Source organism: Ailuropoda melanoleuca, chromosome 3 (assembly GCF_002007445.2).
Source record: "Ailuropoda melanoleuca isolate Jingjing chromosome 3, ASM200744v2, whole genome shotgun sequence".
In the NCBI taxonomy this organism is placed as follows: domain Eukaryota; kingdom Metazoa; phylum Chordata; class Mammalia; order Carnivora; family Ursidae; genus Ailuropoda; species Ailuropoda melanoleuca.
This window is the reverse complement of record NC_048220.1, coordinates 21909676-21929184: the sequence shown is the minus strand read 5'-3', so window position 1 is coordinate 21929184 and position 19509 is coordinate 21909676. Positions and strand designations below refer to the sequence as shown.

The 19509-nt window shown below is 48.9% G+C and overlaps 1 protein-coding gene across 1 annotated transcript in view; it reads left to right on the top strand.

The window, feature by feature from the left end:
• The first annotated feature begins 15561 nt into the window (after nucleotides 1-15561).
• Nucleotides 15562-19509, top strand: part of SHROOM1 (shroom family member 1) — a 7441-nt gene continuing 3493 nt past the window's right edge. Inside the window, exons 1-2 of the mRNA XM_034655734.1 lie at nucleotides 15562-15693; nucleotides 19158-19509. Of these exons, the coding sequence (XP_034511625.1) occupies nucleotides 19196-19509 (314 nt within the window). The 5' untranslated portion in view covers nucleotides 15562-15693; nucleotides 19158-19195. The remainder of the gene's footprint in view (nucleotides 15694-19157) is intronic.

Below are 19509 nucleotides of genomic sequence, written 5' to 3'. Positions count from 1 at the left end.
GGATGGCAACCTTTTAGCGAAGAAACTCCAGTCCCTGTGGTGAAACGAAAGGATAAAACTTCTGCCATTCCCTGGCTTCATATTCCCATCCATATGAGCTGCATCTGAATTACAATTTTTTTTTCTTTTTGCAAATTTCTTAGGAGTTTTATTTGGGGGTGCCTGGGTGGCTCGGTTGCTTAAGTGTCTGCCTGGGGCTCAGGTCATGATCTCAGGGTCCTGGGATGGAGCCCCAGATCCGGCTCCCTGGTCAGTGGGGAGTCCCCTGTCCCTCTCCCTCTGTCCCCCCCAAAATGTGCATGCATGTGCCTGTGCTCGCTCTCTCTCAAATAAAATGTTTAAAAAGAAAATATTTTTTAGGGGCGCCTGGGTGGCACAGCGGTTAAGCGTCTGCCTTCGGCTCAGGGCGTGATCCCGGTTATGGGATCGAGCCCCACATCAGGCTCCTCTGCTATGAGCCTGCTTCTTCCTCTCCCACTCCCCCTGCTTGTGTTCCCTCTCTTGCTGGCTGTCTCTATCTCTGTCAAATAAATAAATAAAATCTTTTAAAAAAAATAAAAAAATAAAAAAATATTTTTTAAAGTTTTGTTATGGTCTTGCCTTTCATGTTAGAGAGTTTCTAAAAAATCTTTTGTTCATCTTTAAGTATATGGCCCCAGAAAGCTGTGGGAATGTCTGCATGAGACTGCCAGAGGTGTTCATTAACAGGCTCTTGGGTTTGAGGCTCCTAACAGTTTCTACAGGTTTCTGCACAAAAGAATTACTGTATCTTTTGATGAGAGGAAGATGGGACAAAATACAGACTGAGAGGTTGGTGGTTTTAGACCCCAGCAATGCAAGAGGCTATGAGCTTTTACCTAATCTTGTTATCCCATATGGGGGCTTTTTCCCAATCTCCCCCACACCTGGGGCTGGCTGCTCTGGAGACTCTTTGATTCCATACTTCCACAGAATTAACCCTCATTCTCCTCTTTTGGGGCAGAGTTGGTCACCTAGCTGCTTGGGGTGGGGGGAGTGTACATTTGTCTAATCGTTGTATCTACAGACTGTCGATACCCACTTAGAGCCCTAGCTGGCACCATCGCCTTCCATGGCACATGGCCTCGTCATCTCCTGAGATTTCCCAGGCTTCTGTGTGCTCCTTAGGTGGCTTCTGATAACCCCACCCACAGCAGGTTTAGGTTTCCCTTTTCATGAGCTCTGCTCACACTTGAGGCCAATTTCCACCTCCCAAAAATTCACACTCATCTGCTAAACTCTCCTCACCTATTCTTTGCCTTTAGGGAGTGTATATGATAATCACTTGTTCTGATGGCAGTGGGAGGGAGTAGAGATGAAGGCGTGCAGTCAGTGCTTCACCTCAAGAAGAGATCCTTCTTCAATTCCCATGTGAAGTCCTTCTTCAGACATCTGCTTAGAGAAAATGGATTAGAAAAGTCTAAGGGGCACCTGGGCGGCTTACTTGGTTAAGCGTCTACCTTCAGCTCACGTCATGATCCCAGGGTCTTGGGTTCGAGCCCTGCATAAGGCTCCCTGCTCAGCAGGGAGTCTGCTTCTCCCTCTCCTTCTGCCCCTCCTCCTCTGCCCTCCTCTGTCTCTTGTTTTCTCTCTCAAATAAAATCTTAGGGGGAGAAAAGCAAACTGTAATCCCTTTGTGATCTGCAAATAACTTTCTATATGTTCTGTTTGATGGCTTCCTTAAACTTCTCCACCTCCTCCTTGAGGTAACCGTCAGGTCAGTTTTAGGTAAGGAAAGCAGACATACTTCTAAGGCAGGAGACCATCTAATATTTGGACTGCATGCCATATTTAAGATTAAAAAAAAGTACCTCCTTAGATAGTGTTAAACAGTGATACCAGCCTACTTGCCAATAAGCAATTGGAAGTTTTGCCTCATTGTAGAAAAGCTGAGTTCAGTTGTACCTTTAAATAGGGGAAAACAGTTTAAGTCAAAATAAAGGTTAATGTGCCCAACTTCCATTGCGTCATTGGCCAGGAAATTTTGTGCTGTAAACTTAGCCAATTATTGCATGGTTGGAGAAGAAAATCATCAGGATCACACGTTGTCATTGTGTCTGTGCCCTTGACCATTGTCACTTTGTGAAATACTTAAAAGGGCTAAAAAGCTGGCTTGTGGAGAGGAAGGAATCTTGGTGATGGACTAAGCTGATGGCACGCAGGGAGCTTTTGCTGGAACCAAAGCGTTCACAGCTTCATCTTTTTCAGCTCTTTCTCCAATGACACCACCTGCAAGTGGGGGCCAAAAGCATCCCCAGCGGGGCAGCACTCCGTTTATTACCATTCATCGAGATCCTACTGGAGAGAGCCATGGTAGGCCCAGGGAGGAGAGGAATGAAAACCATGAGCCCTGGAACCACCCTGGCTCTACCTTGGGGCAATTGAGCTAACGCCTCTGAACCCACTTTCCTCATCAGTGAAATGGAGATAGTCGTAGTGCCTATTTCATACGGTTGTTGGGAGGACGCAATGAGTTAATTCATGTAAAGAGCTGAGAACGGTGTCCAGCAAACAGATTCTCATCCATGCTGCTGTTATTAGTACTGTAACTGAGATGCTCGGAAGCGGCGCTGTCCTAGTCGTTAGCCACGTGTGACTGCTGAGCGTTGGAGATAGGGCCGATCACAGTGGAAACGAGCTGTGAAGGTAACCTGCACAGCAGCTCTGAAAAGGCTTCGTGTGACAAAATGTGATCAATGTAACATTTAGGTATTTTACATGTTGAAGTGATAGCTTTTTGACATACAGGATCTGGATATATTAAGGATGTATATGTATTATAAAAATTCGTCTCAATTTTTTTTTAAACGAGGCTATTAGATAATTTAAAACTGCATGTGTGGCTCATATTGTGTTTCTATTGGACAGCAAACAATCTCTTCCTCATAGGATTTCACTGTGAACTCCATACGGACATTGCCTCCCAAGGTAGAGCTCTTGACACTTTTAAAGTACACCCCTTATATATTTGTTACTTAGTCTGATACATTGCCCTCCCATATTGCAGTAGCTTTCTCTTGAACGTTTATACTCAAGTATACTTCTTTCCCACTCCTGAACGGCCCAGCCATGGTGGAATCACGGATGGTAAGAGATGGATCCCAGCTCTCACTGGTGAAAACAGTCACAGTTTGAGGAGAGAAGCACAGATTGAGATACACGTGAAACCTGCTTTAATTTTCGGCAGCTACGTTTGGAGTGTGGTTCTTGGTCTGATTGTCTGCCCCATCCGAGTCAAAGGAATTGACGTACCGTAGAAGTCTGCCTACCAGGAGCAAACAGGATCTACTCTGCCAGAGTTCTTTTTCTTGCATGAAGCTGCACCCACAAAGTGGAGAACCGCCATGTAGGCACACATGCGCTGTCAGGATGGGAGATGCTGTGACTTGACAGGTCCTGAGAATAACTTGGTTGTTCCAACAATTTCATCAAGTCAGATCAAAGTTGATGAACGCGTATCGTTAGGCTATATACTTGTGAGCAGACTCCTTCGGTATTACTGCTAATGATTATTTTTAAAATAATGAGTGGATTTTAATTGACCCTCAATAGTAACTTCTAAAAGTCGTATGAGCTCCATGCATATGATTAGAACATGTAGCCCACAGATGCAACCCAGGTGATCTTAGGTTTAAGATGCTTTTAGGTCTCTGGGCAGATCTCTGCTCTGAACTAGTGGGTAAAAGAGTTCAAGAATATGTGAATTTTTTTCTCTTTCATTTTTTTTTTAAAGATTTTATTAGAGTGTGTGCAGGAGCAGGGGGGAGGGGCAGAGGCAGAGGGAGACTCTGACTTCCCACTGAACAGGGAACCTGATGCTGGGCTGGATCCCAGGGCCCTGGGATTGTGACCTGAGCTGAAGGCAGATGCTTAACCGACCCAGCCACTCTTTTGGCTTTTAGGTGTTAAATTTAAAATATCAGAGTGGTTAGAGTGCTTGGAGGCTATCTCTTGTTCTGTGTATGAAGATCTCGAGCAAGAATTGGCCGGCGTCGGCAGCCGCTGTTAACTCCATGTGTATATATGTGTATATCCATACATACACATACAGAGAGCGTTCACATACTACAAAATTCAGCGTTATAAACTGTGTTTAATGATGTTTAGTCTACTCACAAGGTTATGCAACCATCACCACTAATTCCAGAACATTTCCATCATTTCCCCCAAAAACTTCATACCATTTAATGCTCACTTCCCATCCCCCCTCCCCATAGCCCCTAGCAACCTACTAATCTGTTTTCTGTCTCTGTGGATTTGCCTATTTTGGACATTTCCTATAAATAGAATTACAATATATGGTCTTCTTGTCTAGCTTTTTCCATTTGGCATAATCTTTTCAAGGTTCATTCGTGTAGCGTGTATCAGTCCTACCTTCTTTTTATGGCTGAATAATACTCCATAGTATGGAAATACAATATTGTTTATACATCTGTTGAAGGCCATTTGGGTTCTTTGTATTTTGGGCTATTATGAATAATGCCGTTATAAACACGTGCCAGTTTTTGTATGAACGTGTTTTCAGTTCTAATGGTTGTATACCGAAGAGTAGAATTGCCGAGTCATAGGGTAACTGTTTAATTGTTTGATAAACTGACAAACTGTTTCCAAAGCAGCTGCACCATTTTACGTTTCCACCCCCAGTGCATGAAGATTCCAATTTCTTTATGTTCTTGCCAACGTTTAATGAACGTCTTTTTGATTCTAGTCATTTTGGTGGGTGCTAAGTGGTATCTCACTGTGGTTATGACTTGCATTTGATATTGAACATCTTTTCATGTGCTTATTGGCCATTTGCATATCTTCTTGGGAGAAATGTCTATGCTAATCCTTTGACCATTAACAAAAAACCTGGATTATTTGTTTTATTGTTGACTTGTAAGCCTTTAAGCATATTAAGGTAAATGTAATTTAGATAAAGCAACTCACTGCTCCAGGAGGACCAGATGGCTGCAGTTTGGCAGTATTTTTAATTCTTTGCAGGAATGTGTTAAGTTTTTGAAAACTAACGATTGTTGTTGTTTTTTTCTTTCCTTTTTTTTTTCTTTTGTTTAAGATTTTCATTTGTTTATTTGAGAAAGACCACAGGGAGGGGGAAGCAAAAGGGCTGGATCCTAGAATCCAGAGATTATGATCTGAGCAGAAGTCAGATCATTAACCAACTGAGCCACTGAGGCATCCAAAACAACCATTGTTTAGAGAGTGTCTGTGAACCAGCACCTACTGCCATCACTAATACAAATTACTAATTTAATCCTAAGAATCAATGCAAAGGCTTTTTGGAAATGCTATTGAACACTCTTGGAAATCTTTGATTCCATCCTTGGCAGCAACTCCCCAGACTTGTTTTGTTGTGGCCAAGCAAGTAACTGAAGCAATCTACTCTGAAAAGACAGTCGCCGCTCCTAGTATGGTAAGTCACATCTTTTTGTTAAAACTATCAAAAGGAGAAAATGAAGCAATAATAGCAGAGACATAAAGGAAATGACCAGTCCAGGATCGAATGTTGTTTTATTTTTTTTAAGATTTTATTTATTTATTTCATAGATAACACAAGCAGGGAGAGCAGCGGGCAGAGTGAGAGGGAGAAGTGGGGAGCCCGACATGGGGCTCGATCCCAGGACGTGAAACCATGACCCAAGCTGAAGGCAGAAGCCCAACCAACTGAGCCACCATGACCCAGACACCCCTCTAATGTTGCTATAAAGCATGTGCCCCAGTGAGGAGACGTAGAAGAAGCAGATGATACAAGACCTTGTTGACCAGCCCAAGGGGAACGGCTAGGAGTCAAGACCTCACTGGGGGAACAAGCTTGAAAGCAACGTTCGATCCGGGCTGGTCATTTCCTTCAGCTCTCTCCCATTGTTGCTTCACTTTCTCCTTGTGGCAGTTAAAACCAAAAGTCTTCCAACAAGTCTGCCCATGGGCATAGCCAGCAGCCCCTCGAAATGGTGCTGATGCTGGAGTAGAGAGGTGTTACCAGAAACAGCTCTCTGTGGGAGGAAGGATGCTGCTGATTTCCTTTCTGGCTCTTGGCTCCTAGGGTGTGTGTCCTGTGCCTCTAATTTGAAGCCATGGGCCACTTGGCACATGAACAGACAAGACCTTGCTTGCTTATTAAGTGATTCCTTTTACACTACCACTGCCATAGGAGGGCCACTTGGTACCTAGAACGCTGCTTGTGTGGACACTCCCTCACACCTCCCCCAAAGCGCACACACACACGTACACATACACATGCTCCTTACTGGATCCTGGAGACCAAGGCCATCCTTGGGAAGTTGCTGCCAGCTATGAACTCTTGGAATGGAGGAATGGTTTTGCTGTTCACCCAGGATCAGGTCTCCCAGAGGCATTTGTTCAACAAGCACGGGTCACAGTTCTGAATCTGGTAGGCCAGGCACCCTTTCTTTCAAGAGCTCAAAATCTGTCTAGTGGGGCAGACAAATAAATGACTATTCTACAATGTAGCCTGAGATGGGGCAGGGAACGATGAACTCTGCCTAGAGATATCAGAGAAGCTTCACTGAGGAGGGGATGCTTGGCTCAGGGATTGTGCAACTCAGTGTCAAGTGGGTCCTTACTGGGGGAGGGACAAAAAGAAGACACTTCAGCATATGCCCAGCCCTCCCGAAGGGGTAGCTGTGGAATGGGAGCCTATACTTCTGGGTCTCAAAACAGGCCCACCTTGGCCTGATATCAGACCTTTGGTCCGTGCTGGTGTGAAGAATCAGGTAGAATCGAGGTCAGCCCTCCTTAGTGCAGGAATAGGAAAAAGAAACTGATTGCGATTTTCCTGTCTTTGATTTTATGTTTGTTAAGGGAAATCTTGTTTGCGTTTTTATAGCGAATGTTTGTGACTTCGAACCAGGAACTTGCCTGCCTTGTGTTTCTCCTGTGCTGCTTTATCTTGTTTCCTGCGTTGGTAGTTCTGAGGTTGTGTATGACCTGCTCAAGGGTCTCCAGCCACATCAAAGGGCTGGGATGGCATCCCCTTAGCTCCAGGGCATCTGTGCGAGATCTCCCTTGCTCTTGTGCTTGGTACTTACTTCTTCCAGGGAAAACGTAGTTTGCAATACCCACGTCTGGCTAGATTTCTTCCTGCCTGACACTGGAATCCCAGTTGTTGAAAGAGGTCTTGGCTCATATCAGAAACTTGTTAGTTCTAAGCAACAGTGACCAGTGATGCCTGACTCACTCAATGAAAGGAATGTATTGGAAGGAAGTGTGGTAGTTCATAGAATTGACTAGAAAGCAGGAGGACCAGACTACGAAAATAGGCAGGAACCAGAAGAGACTGGGCAGCAAGAGCAGGAGACAGGTGGTCCTGACTACTGCTGTCACTGTACTCCCAGACTTTTGGAAGTTTCTCATCTGTCCTTGTGTCTTTATGTCACTCGCATGAGAGTCCTGGCAGGGGCATCAGATTGGTCAAGCCCGGGTCTCAGGCCTAATCTGTGGCTGGCTGGCTTTCAGACTGGAGGAGGGGCCCTGTCTCTCCAACACAACATGGGATTGCCCCCATGACAGAAGTGTTTGGATGTCCACTGCAGCCTTGTTCGGGGCAGTAGTAAGCAAAGTTGAGTAGTAAGCTACCAACAGCATGACCAACATCCATGGGAAACCTCTTGTGTATAAACCAACCCTTAGAGATGAAATTGAGGTTGGGAGGGATGCCGGGATGGCTCAGTCCGTTAAGTGTCTGTCTTCTGCTCAGGTCATGATCCCAGGGCCCTGGGATCAAGTCCCACATCGGGCTCCCTGCTCAGTGGGGAGCCTGCTTCTTTCCTCTGCCTCCCGCTCCCCCTGCCTGTGCTCTCTCTCTGACAAATAAATAAATAAATAAAACCTTTAAAGAAAAAAAATTGAGACTGGGATTTAGGGGAGATTGTATTCTGCACAAGGAAGGCTGAAGTGAGGAGTAATATCTGACGTCATTTACTGATGGCCTCCTACAAGCCTGCCACTGAATATATGTGATGGAATCTCATTTGATCTTTAACTGGCAGATCCGTAGTCCCCTCACTGTTTTACAGATGAGGAAACAGAGGTCCAGGAAGGTTGGGGTTTTTCTGGAGTCCTACCGTGACTGGTGTTCCCACTATGCTGCTTTTCCTATACCTGGGTCGCATGAATTGGAGAACACATCCCTGTTCTGTGGCGAGGAATCACAGGGGGCCAATAAGCCTGTTTTCTGAATCCACATCTTCTTCCTCCAGGCAATGACTGTTAGTTGCTGTTGAACCCCAGAATTCCTTTGGTGTTACCCAATAAATAGGTACCTTCCCCCTTGATCTTATTAGCTGATTGGCTAGGGAAGTCAAAAGTAACTTCATACCTTGGTTTTTCTTTCCTTTTCTCTGTTTTTTTCCTAACTTGATCCTTCTCTTGAAGTACAAAGAGCTGGCAACTAGAGAGGGTGTTGTCACATTCGCCCTTGGCAGGGTCCTGAAAATGCAGGGACCGTGATGGATGCTGGACATAGGCACCCACAGGTTTTAGGGCGGTCTCCTTCGTGTGAGTAACTGATCAGATACATCAGTTAAAATCAGTATTTCCTACCTGAATGTTGAATACCTGCATGATCTTTTTCCAGAGCCAACTACCACCACAATTCACCCCACATGCACATGGCATGCTCTGACCCAGTCCTGCCCCCAGGCCAGCACGTGGCTTTTGTGTGCAGCTCTGGGCCCAGAGCTCTAGAATTGGATTTCTCTCCCCTTAAAAATGCTGACCAGGTGACTTCTTGGCAAGCAGAGACCTGAGAGACTGAGCCCAAACAGAGGGCACTTTTAGGAGAGGGCCTTTGGAGAGTATCTCATTACTTTGTTAGGGCCGGGGCACAGAAGAGGCAGTTTGGCCATTCCTGGGCTTGAGCCAGCTGTTGCCCTTTCTGGGCAATGCCTTTGGGGGTCTTGTTCAGAGTCTGAGTTTATATTCTTGAAAACCAACATGAAGCTTAGCTGACACTTCTCATCTGGGTCCCAGGAGACCAGAAGAGCAAAACAGAAATTCTTACTTGACCACCACTTACCTGTCCTGGGTCCACTGGGGCAGAAAAAGAGAGGTTTCGGTCCATCTATTTCATTTAACCTCTCTTATCCAAGGGTATGTAGGTAACATCTGAACGAAGGTAGACCAGGAAGATGCAACAGTCCCAGGCCTGAGGCTTGGGGACAGGCTAGAGGAGAAAAGCTGAATTATTATGGTTATAGCAAACAGAGGTTGAGATATATCACCCACCGTCTGTAGGGAAAAGGTTATATATGTGTTCTCGATAGGCATGTGACAGCCCACCATTCCTTCCCAAGGACTGTTGATCTGAAAGGGAACTTTTATTTCATCCCTTGACAGCCAGTCCCTACCCAGCCTTGCCCAGAGGCCTTACTGTCAAAAGCCCCCGCAGGAGAGAGTGAGCTTCATTCTCTCTGCATTTGAATCTCATGGCTGTCTTTCTGTGGAGTCCTATCTTTAAACAAGTGTGGTGAATTCAGTGCATAATTAGAAAGCAAACAAACTTGCTGTAAGGGAACATTTACAACTTAAGTAGAGATTTGTGTATAAGCAATGACTCATGCTTTGTTGGATTTCTAAAAATAGACAACATGATTTTGTTGAAAGCTTTCTAGCCTCTACTGTATTTTAACCAAGACATGACTATTTCTGAATTATTATGACAGCTATGTAGCTACTGTCTAAAAGAAAGATAAATCTTTTGATTCAGCCAGGGATGACAGATTTATTGCCACCACAAAGTCAAAAGACACAAACTTGGGAAAATATTTGCCACACATAAGAAAAAAAAAATAGTTAATTGCCTTAATATATAAAGAGATCTTACAAATCAATAAGAAAAGACCAATAATCAAATAGAAAAATGGGCAAAAGGAATTGACAGATTGCCAAAGTGAATACAAATGCTTTTAAATGGACAAAGTTTTGTGCAATTTCATTTATTAAAAATGTAAATTAAAGGAGTGAGATACTATTTTTGCCTTTCAGATTGCAGACATCAAATTTTGATAATACTCTGTACTAGTGAGGATGTAGTAAAATGGTAACTCTCCTACATCGACAGAAATGTATATCGGTACAACCTCTTTGTAAGAAATTTAACAATATCAACCAAAATTGAAACTTCCATACCTTGTTACATTTATGTATTACTGTGTAACAAACTACTCCAAAACATAATGTCTATATTTATAATCATTTTGCTTGTGATTTTTAGGGTCAGAAATTGAGGAAAGCCGAGGTTGGATGGTTCTTCTCTGATCAGTAATATGTTAGCTGGGGTGGCTGGGCGGATCCACTTCCAATTCATCTTTTAGGAATTTATCCTGCAAACAAATGTGAGTAAAGATATATGACCAGGGGGTATTCATTACAAAATTACTAATAGTAAAATACAGGTTAACCTAAATGTCCATCAATAACACAATTTATTTATGCCCATGTAATGGATAACTGTGCATCTATTAAAAAGAATGATACAGCTCTATGTACAGAGATACCGAAAGAGCGCCAAGATATAACTTCAAATTAAAAAATCAAGTTGCAGGGGTGCCTAGGTGTATCAGTAGGTTAAGCATCAGACTCTTGATTTCAGCTCAGGTCCTGATCTCAGGGTTGTGAGATCGAGCACCCTGTCGGGCTCCACACTAAGTGTGGAGCCTGGTTATGATTCTTTCTCTCCTTCTCCCCCTTCACCACCAACCTTCTCTCTCTCAAAAAAAAAAAAAAAAAAGTCAGGTTGCAGAACACCTTGAAAAGATATGTCTGGAAAGAAATTTTTTTTTTAAGATTTTATTTATTTATGTGACAGAGAGACAGCCAGCGAGAGAAGGAACACAGCAGGGGAATGGGAGAGGAAGAAGCAGGCTCCCAGCAGAGGAGCCCGATGTGGGACTCGATCCTGGAACGCCGGGATCACACCCTGAGCCGAAGGCAGACACTCAACGACTGTGCTACCCAGATGCCCCTGGAAAGAAATGTTTTTATAAGCCCTTTACAATAAACCCATGGAAACCATCTGTGAAACAGCCCAGGTGCAGGTTAGACTGTTGAAGACACAGAAAGAAAGAAGTTCTGATTGGAGTTTTGCTGCTGCTCATTTCTCACCTTCTCCATTTACCTTCCAGTCCTGCCCAATCTGAAATTCTGCTCTCCTACTTGCACCCGAAGGCTGCATGGACCACCATGTCTTGCAATTCTTTTCATTGGTTATGTGAAAATGGCCTTTGGAACTGGCCATCATGGGGTTAAATTTTGCCTCTACTTCTTATGAGCTACTTGATCTTGACAAGATATTTAATCTTCCCAAGCCTCAGTTTTCTCACCTGTAAAGTGGGGGTATAATACCTACTTCTCAGGAATGACACGGTTAAAAAGGTGAATAGCACGGATTTTGCCTGGCAGCAAATACATGGTCTTTAGTATTATACCATTTTCACATCATATCACCCAAATCCAACAGCGGGGAGAGGGAATCAAAGCAAGAAGCCAGAGACTCATGAGGTGGGCAGTGACTTAGGTATGTTTCAACAGTTCAGATTACAAGTGCCAAGCCACGTAGAATGAGGCCCGACGCCTTCCCACCCATCAGTTGCTTGAGCTAAGGCCTGGCCGGGCACAGCGAGGTCTGTAGCTGCAACCCTGGCTAAGCCCAGGCACCTAGGAGTCTCTTTAAAAAAGAGCCTGGGAAAATACTGAGATGCTGAGGGACACAAGAATCTGGTTTTCTTGTGTTGTAGAAAAATGTGAGCAATACGTGCAGGTCTCCATCCCCTTCAGGGCCCTACTCCCCACCCGCCAGCACTAAAGGTGAACTCGAACTAAAGGTGAACTCGAACTTTGCCATTTTTCCTCCTCCCTTCCGCTCTAAGATTCTTTGAGCTTTCTAAAAATTTATTTATTTATTTATTTATTTATTTATAACAAATTTATTTGATGAGGGAGAGAGCAAAAGGAGGGGGAGTGGCAGGCAGAGGGAGAGGGAGAAGCAGGCTCTCCGTGGAGTGGTGGAGCAGGGAGCCGGATATGGGGCTCGATCCCATCATGACCTGATCCTAGGGCAGATGTAACTGTCTGAGCCACCCAGTCGTCCCTATTTATATATTTATGAGAGAGAGAATGCGCATGCACTGGGGGAGGGGCAGACAGAGAAGGGGAGGGACAAGCGGATCCCCCGTGGAGCTTGGAGCTTCATCCCACCGCCCTGAGATCAAGACCTGAACTAAAACCAAGAGTGGTCCGCTTAGCTTAACCGAGTGAGTCACCCAGGTGCCCCTTCTCTGCGCCTTAATAATAAAGAGCTAGGAATTTTTTTTAAAAGATTTTAACATCATACCATTTACATTAAGCATACACAGCAACAAAGCAACAATAAACACCTTAGAATAAATGTAAGACAATACATGCCAAATACATCAGAATATTGCCTGTGGCAGGGAAAGGAATGGTGTAAATAGGCACTTCTGTACCTCAGCCCTATTGGCATTTGGAGTTGTAGAATTCTTTTTGTGCAGAACTGTCCTGTGCATTGTAGGACGGTTAGCACTTCCCTGGTGTCTTCCCATTAGATAAGAGCTAGGAAATCTTAATGCTCTCCAGGCAAAGACCACAGGAACACACCTGTAGTTGAACAAAGTGGGTGTATTGATTGCTGCAGTGAGTGGGGGAACACAGCATGAGGAACCACTGGGCAGGTCAGTAAGATGGGGTTTATGTTAGAAAGGAGTTACAGAATTTGGTCTTGTGTTAGCGACTTTAGAGAGAGTTAAAGAAACAAGATTTTGCTCAGTGTTTGATGCCATCGGAAAGGAGTAATTCCATGATTAGGCATGTCAATAAGTCTTACCTAGAAAGAGGAATAATGAGAGTGAAGCTAAAGCCACAGCTGGTAAAGAAATGGGAGTCACTCATATTAGCCAGGACAGAAAGATGTTTGGTCATTTTTAATGATGTGGACAACGTTCATGGATTATCTGTGCCCAGATCGTATTACAGAATGGTTACAGATGGCCTTGTCTGATGTTGATGTCCTGTGAAATCGATTATGTGCAACAGGAGAACACCAAGGCCTTGGCTCTGAATGTCAGCTCAGCTCCTACCAACAGGTCAACTTCCAGATGTCAGGGGGCTGCTTTTCTTTCTTCATCAGAAGACAGGAGGCAAGGAGAGAAGTGGGTGGACAGGATTTCAGTTTTCTGGGAGTTAGGCAGAGTTTCTATAGAGTGTGTAAGAGAAGTAAGGGAGCAGGAAGGTTGAGTGGATTTATAAGAACTGCTGTGGACACTGTGTCCACATTGTGGTTTTCAAGATACTTTTTTCAATATAAAATGGAAAATATAAATTAAAAATGTAGGCAATTTTGAATCAACTTTTGGTTGCTGGTTTGTGTACCCTCTATTATGTTGCTCTGAGCCCAACCATGAGGATCAGGAACTTAAAAGAGGCAGGCTTTCAATACCAAGAGGTTCTGAGCCACTGTCTTAAGCCCAGGGCTCCAGCTTCAGCTGAAGGTGATGCCTGGGTGGGAGTGGTGTTTGGAGAAGGAGCAGAGACAGGAGGACACCAATAAAAGCCAGGCTCAGGTGCCTGCGGTCTCCATCCCCTAGACAACCCAAGCAGACAGAGTTCCGCAGGCTGCTAGTGTCCCCAGAAAGTGGTAGCTTTGATCCCTTGTCTGAGTTGTGCGTCCCTGTTATTGCCACCAACAAAATTTATCATCTGAGTATGACAGTCCCCACCCTCAGGCATGCTGATTCTGTGGGAGATCAAGGGATGCCCACACCAGTAGCAGAGAAACTGGAGAACTGAAAGGGCTCAGCAGAGGGCCCCATAGTCCCTTCTGGGGATGGAGCATTTCTTGGTGGAGCCAGTATTGAGGATAGAGGTTTGGGAAGTGGGGGCAGGGAAGGCTGAGGACAGGGTAGGGAGGGAAGCACAGTGGCAGATGAATTTAGAGCATTCTCTGAAGTCTGGAGAACTCCAAAGGCAAAGACCTTGAGAGCCAGACTCCCAGTCTGGAGTGAACCCTGTCCAAGCCGGAGGGGATGTGCACACGAGCAGCACCTAACGGGCCCACTGAAGGCGGTCGGAGTGGATACACAATGCGCCCGCCGTGGTTCAGGCGGCTGGCCACAAGGGCCTAGACGATGCGGAATGGTGGGAGAAATGGAGAAAAGGGGGGCAAAAATGGGAGATAAGAACCCACAGTGGGAGTCAAAGAGCTGGAAGAGTTTTGTTGGTTGTTGTTTTTTGTTTTTTGTTTTTTTTTTTTTTAAAGATTTTATTTATTTATTCGACAGAGATAGAGACAGCCAGCGNTTTTTTTTGTTTGTTTGTTTTTTTTAAAGATTTTATTTATTTATTCGACAGAGATAGAGACAGCCAGCGCGAGAGAGGGAACACAAGCAGGGGGAGTGGGAGAGGAAGAAGCAGGCTCATAGCGGAAGAGCCTGATGTGGGGCTCGATCCCAGAATGCCGGGATCACGCCCTGGGCCAAAGGCAGACGCTTAACCGCTGTGCCACCCAGGCGCCCCAAGCTGGAAGAGTTTTGGAAGGAGGCTCTGGAGGAAGAGTTGGTCAAGGAGTGACTTACATCTGAACTGTATTCAGAGGGACGGGTACAGAGGTACGAGCCCCAGGCGCCTGTTTACTCGGCCAAACTTGAAAGGAGTTGTGGCCGTCTGGAGTCTTCGAGGGCCGGCCAGGCCTTCTCCACCGAGGGGGCTGTCGGGACCCCCGGGGCCCCGAGCCTGCGCACCGCGGGAGCTGAGGACACGCCGGGTCAGGCGACGCTGGAGGCGGGCGGTCGAGGGCTGTGGTCGCCCTTCCTCCTCCTCCTCTCCCGCTTCTCCCGCCCGCGGGAGAGCGAGTGTCCACCCCCTGGGCCCGGGGCTAAGGCGGGAGAGCTGCCACCACGGGGCGGGGGGTGGAGCGCGGGCGATCCCCCGGGCAGCGCAGCCACTCCGCGCCCCCGCCCCCCGTGGCCGGACGTGGCACCTCCCCCGCGGCGGCCGGAGCCCGGAGGTGGGGTCGGGAGCCTGAGCCCGGGGCTCTGATGTCACCGCGCGGCCGCCGGCGCCCAGGAGCGCCTCTCCGGCTGGACTTCAGGTATGCTGCGGGGCCGGACGGCGGGATCGCCCTTCCCGGAGGGGGCAGGGCGAGCCCCGCGGGCGGGAGCGCTGGGGGGTGGGGCGCCGCGGAGCAGCCGGTGAGTTGTTCCTCTCGGAGTTACGCCCCGAGCCTAGTCTGGCGGGCGCGGGTCGAGTCGGGCCCTTGTGTGCGGGAACTCTTCGCGGGGCGGCGGGGAGGACCAGACCCACCAAGCGGCGGGGGCTGTCGGAGGAGCGCTCAGTGTGGCCAGCGCACGCAGTGGGGTCTCTTTCCGCGACCCCCGGCTCCCGCCCTGCGCCAGCCGAGCCGCGGGAGAATGCCGGGCCCCCGCGCCCCAGTTCGCACTGTCCCCGCACGCGTCTGAGTCCTCCTTCCCCGACGGTGAACCCAACAGGAAAGGCCCCCAAATGCGCCGGCCGGCGGCCATCGGCTCTCCGGGCGTCCCCGGAGTCCCGCCGTCGCGCCACACCGCGTGACTCTGCCGCCCCCTGCGGTCGCCAGGCCAGTGCCTCTCTCCCGCCTCGACTCTGAAGAGCTTGAAGCCGCAGGTATGTGGTCCGCCCACGACCGCGGCCTCCTGTCCGCGGGTGCAGCCAGCACCCCGCCTTTTCTGCGCGCCCGGCGCGGCACCGAGCTCGAGTCTCAGGGGACGACACCTGGGCTAGAGCGACACAGAGCGGAGGCTGCGCGGGCTCCACCGTCCGTGTGGACAAAGGGCCCGCGGGGGACTGGGGGGCCTCGGGCTACTTCCCCGCATGCCTGTCTGGCAGACCTAATCTGGGGTGCTGGCATTCAAGACGCGGCCCAGGACCCAGAAGCTTCGTGTGGCAGGGGCACTGCTGTGCAGGCAGCGCCCCCACAGTGAGCATGCTACTGAGGGAAGGCCATTCCCGACGGGCGGCCTGGACAACCTCTCCACAGAGAGGTCAGATGTGAGGTGGCCTTGGACAGAGTGTGCTTTAATTTCTGATCGTTGTTGATCATTTGAGGTTGTCTGCGTTTCTGGTCACCTCACCTGGATCTGCTCCTGTTGTCTTTTGGTGTGGTTTTACCAGCTGGAAGCTGTCTTCATCGATTTCCCCAACAACCTCTAACTAAAAACCTGAGTCAGACTGCTTGCCCAAACTCTCTGCTGAGGTCTAAACCCACAGCCCCACTTCGCAGCTTCCCAGACTTGCCACAAACACTGCAAAGCCTGTAGGCTGCAGACTGAATGAGCACTGGACCCTGGGCCAGTCCCCATCTCAGCTTCCTCCTTCCTGAGACTGGCACCTCTACCTCCCAGGCCTCCACCCCTGAACACTAAAGTCATCTTTGTCTCCTTTTCCTCTCTTGCTCTTTCATTCAGGTGACAAGTGTATGTGACCACTCTCCCCCCACCCCCCACCCTACTGCCGAACCCCAGTCTCACGGTTTTCCGGCAGGGATTCCATGCTGCTCCCCCTGCTCTGGCGAGGCTTGGCAAAAGGGCTCAAGAGCTCCTTGAGCTCTAGCCTCTGGACTTGAGTTCTAGGTAGGCGCTGGCTCTGCAGCCCAGCCCACTAATTAGCTGACACTAATGCTGATGCTAGGGCTCCTGGGGTGTCGTCACCCTCAGCCAGTGGCTGGCCGGATTGCAAGAGACAAGTGCGCAAGTGCGCAAACTCCTTGCTCTTTGTGTTGAGGCCCCAACACGCTAAAGGAGCTGCACCCTCCTAGTGTAGCATGTTCTGCAAAAGGCAAGTGTGAGCGTCTGCATGGTTATCAGCCCACTGAGGCCACCACTGCCAAAGTATCCTCAAGACAAGTTAGGGGCCAAAAGCAAACATAGCTATATACAGTTTCATTGTCCATGAAGCTGTTTTTATGCGGTGAACTCAGAGTCCTTTGTGAACACAGGAACTCCCAAGATAAACTTTTCGAAGAAACTTCTTCGTAGGTGAGCAGTGGCTGGTGTCTGTAGGTGAAGGAAGCCAACGATGGGCAGGCATGGGTGGCATGTGCCAGGGAAAATCAGGCTCCCAAGCTGGGCTCAGACTACTAAGAGAGGGCTAGTGCCTGGGTGCCTAGGGCGGGTTTCCTAGAGGAGATGACTGTCCTCCCAGGAGCTGCTACTCAGAGTAGCTTTTTGTCTTCCTCAAGTCTGGAGAGCGGAAACACTCTGCGAAAGAGGTCCCCAACCTGAGTGTGAGGACCAACCTGCAGGGCTGGTATTAATGGGCATGAGATACCTCCAAGGAGGCACTCTCAAGAGATTCTGGTTCTAGATCAGCTGAGAGCCCCTCCTGAGAATATTACAGATGCTGCCTCTCCCTTATAGGAAACACCGTATCCTCACACCACTAACATCCCCACCCTCCCCTGACCTGCAGGCTGTAGTGGCCTTGGGGAAGGGGGTGGAGGGCGACCCTGAGTTCCAAAGAGTGTTTAGGAGGCTCAAATGAACCTGCTTGTCAGTTCCCACCCCAGCTGCTAGACACCCTCCTCTGCACCCCTCCCCAAGCCAGCTCAGGGAAAGCAAGCCCTCCCACCTCCCCCGAGTCCCCAAAGCCCATAAGGAGCCCCAGCTTCGTAAGTCTCAGAGCTGCTCTTAGCCATGCTCTTACTCAGAGCTTGACCCATGCACACCCACCCAACTCCTCCCCTCACTCACCTTGCTCCCCTCCTGGCCCTGGGGAGGTACTGATTTCTGGCCTGTCTTGCTCCACCTGTGTGTGCCTGCTCTTTTGGTTCCTAATAATGCAGGAGTAACCTGGACAGTGTCCATGGGGTCAGCTGCCTCATTCATTCTGTCCCGTTCACCAGAAAAGACAAATAGAAGAGTGGGCAGAAGCAAAAGAGCCCTCTTACTTCTCCACCAAATCCACCCCCCCATCCACTCATTGCAAGTTTGCTGCTTTCCTTGCCATTCAACAAATATTTTTTTAACATCGACTACGTGCCAGGCACTGAGGGTACAGAGATTAGTGAGTACAGGGCCTGTTCTCAGGAAGTTCAGGGGTGGGAATGGGAAGAGGGAATCACAAGCGAGCCAACAATTACACTGCAGGGTGATGAGTACTGTGCTGGGTGGAGTGTGTGTGTGGGGGGGAAGCTCAGGACACTGTAGGGGGTCCCAAAGGTCAGGAGACCTCTAAGCTGGGCCCAGTAGGAGGAGAAAGAGTAGCAGAACAAAGTTGGGGGTGTGAGGCTGCAAAGCAGAGACCATATTGTTGTGATATCTGCTAGTATTTTGAGAGCAGGTGGGGGTGAATTTCCCACAGCGGAGTTTAGGCTTTGTTGGAGGCTTCTGGCATTTGGGGGGTAGGGTTGGAGGTAAACTGGTTTTCAGCAGGGTTTGCTTCTAGGAAATTGATTCTGGCTGCAGTAAGCTTGGAGGCAGGCCCAGATTCCAGACAGGGTTCTGCTTCTTACTGGCTGTGTGCCCCTGGGCAAATCATTTCCCCCTTAAAACCCCAGTGTCTTCATCGGTAAAATGCAGATAGCAGTTGTGAGGATCAAGATAAATATTTATATAAAGCACCTGGAGCATAACTGAGACAGAGGAAGGGGGGGAAGCTGTGAGGCTGCCCCTGCCCCCTGACCTGGGTCTTGCCCCCTCCTTTCTTGGCTTCCCTGTGATCTCAGAACGTTCTTGACCATTGTTTATTAGGGAAAGATCAGATGGAGAAACTAACAAAGCCGCCAGGAAGCCGCCAGGGTGTAACGGGGTTGGGGAGGGAAGGAGTATGGGTACATTCTCAAAGCTCCAGGAGGTGCCAGAGTAGAGGCGGGTGCTGCCAGCCCTGAGAGCCTCCGGGGGAGTGGGCTAGTCGCCAGCTCCTACCCCTGAGCTAAGAGGAATAGCTAATGCCCTCAAACTCCAGAGTTGCTCCCAGGGGCTGGCCCTACCCATGTCATCCCCGACCCGGGAGGTGGCCGCGCTAAAGATCGTGTGACCAGGGAGGGGATGGGTAAGCACCTGGCCATCTGTGTTGGAGGGGCCAGCCTGCCTCTGGGCTCCTCCGCGACCGCGCCGTCTGTGTTCTTCCAGGCCCCGCGGAGCTGGCGTCAGCACTCACTTGCGCAGCCATGGAGGCCCCGGGGCCTGGGGGCGACCGTACCTCCCCAGCCTCGTCCACTCGCAGCCTGGACCTGCGGCGGCTGTCCGCGCGCGCCGACTCGGCCTACAGCTCTTTCTCCGCGGCCTCCGGCGCTCCCGAGCCGCGCACGCCGTCGCCTGGGACCGACCTCCTCCCTTACCTAGACTGGGACTACGTGCGCGTGGTGTGGGGCGGCCCGGCCCCGGCCTGCAGCCTTCGCACGTCCCCGCAGCCCCGGCCCGCGGCCGCCGCGCGCAGTGGGCCGCGGCCCCGGGAGGTCCGGGGGAACGCCGGGGCCGCTCA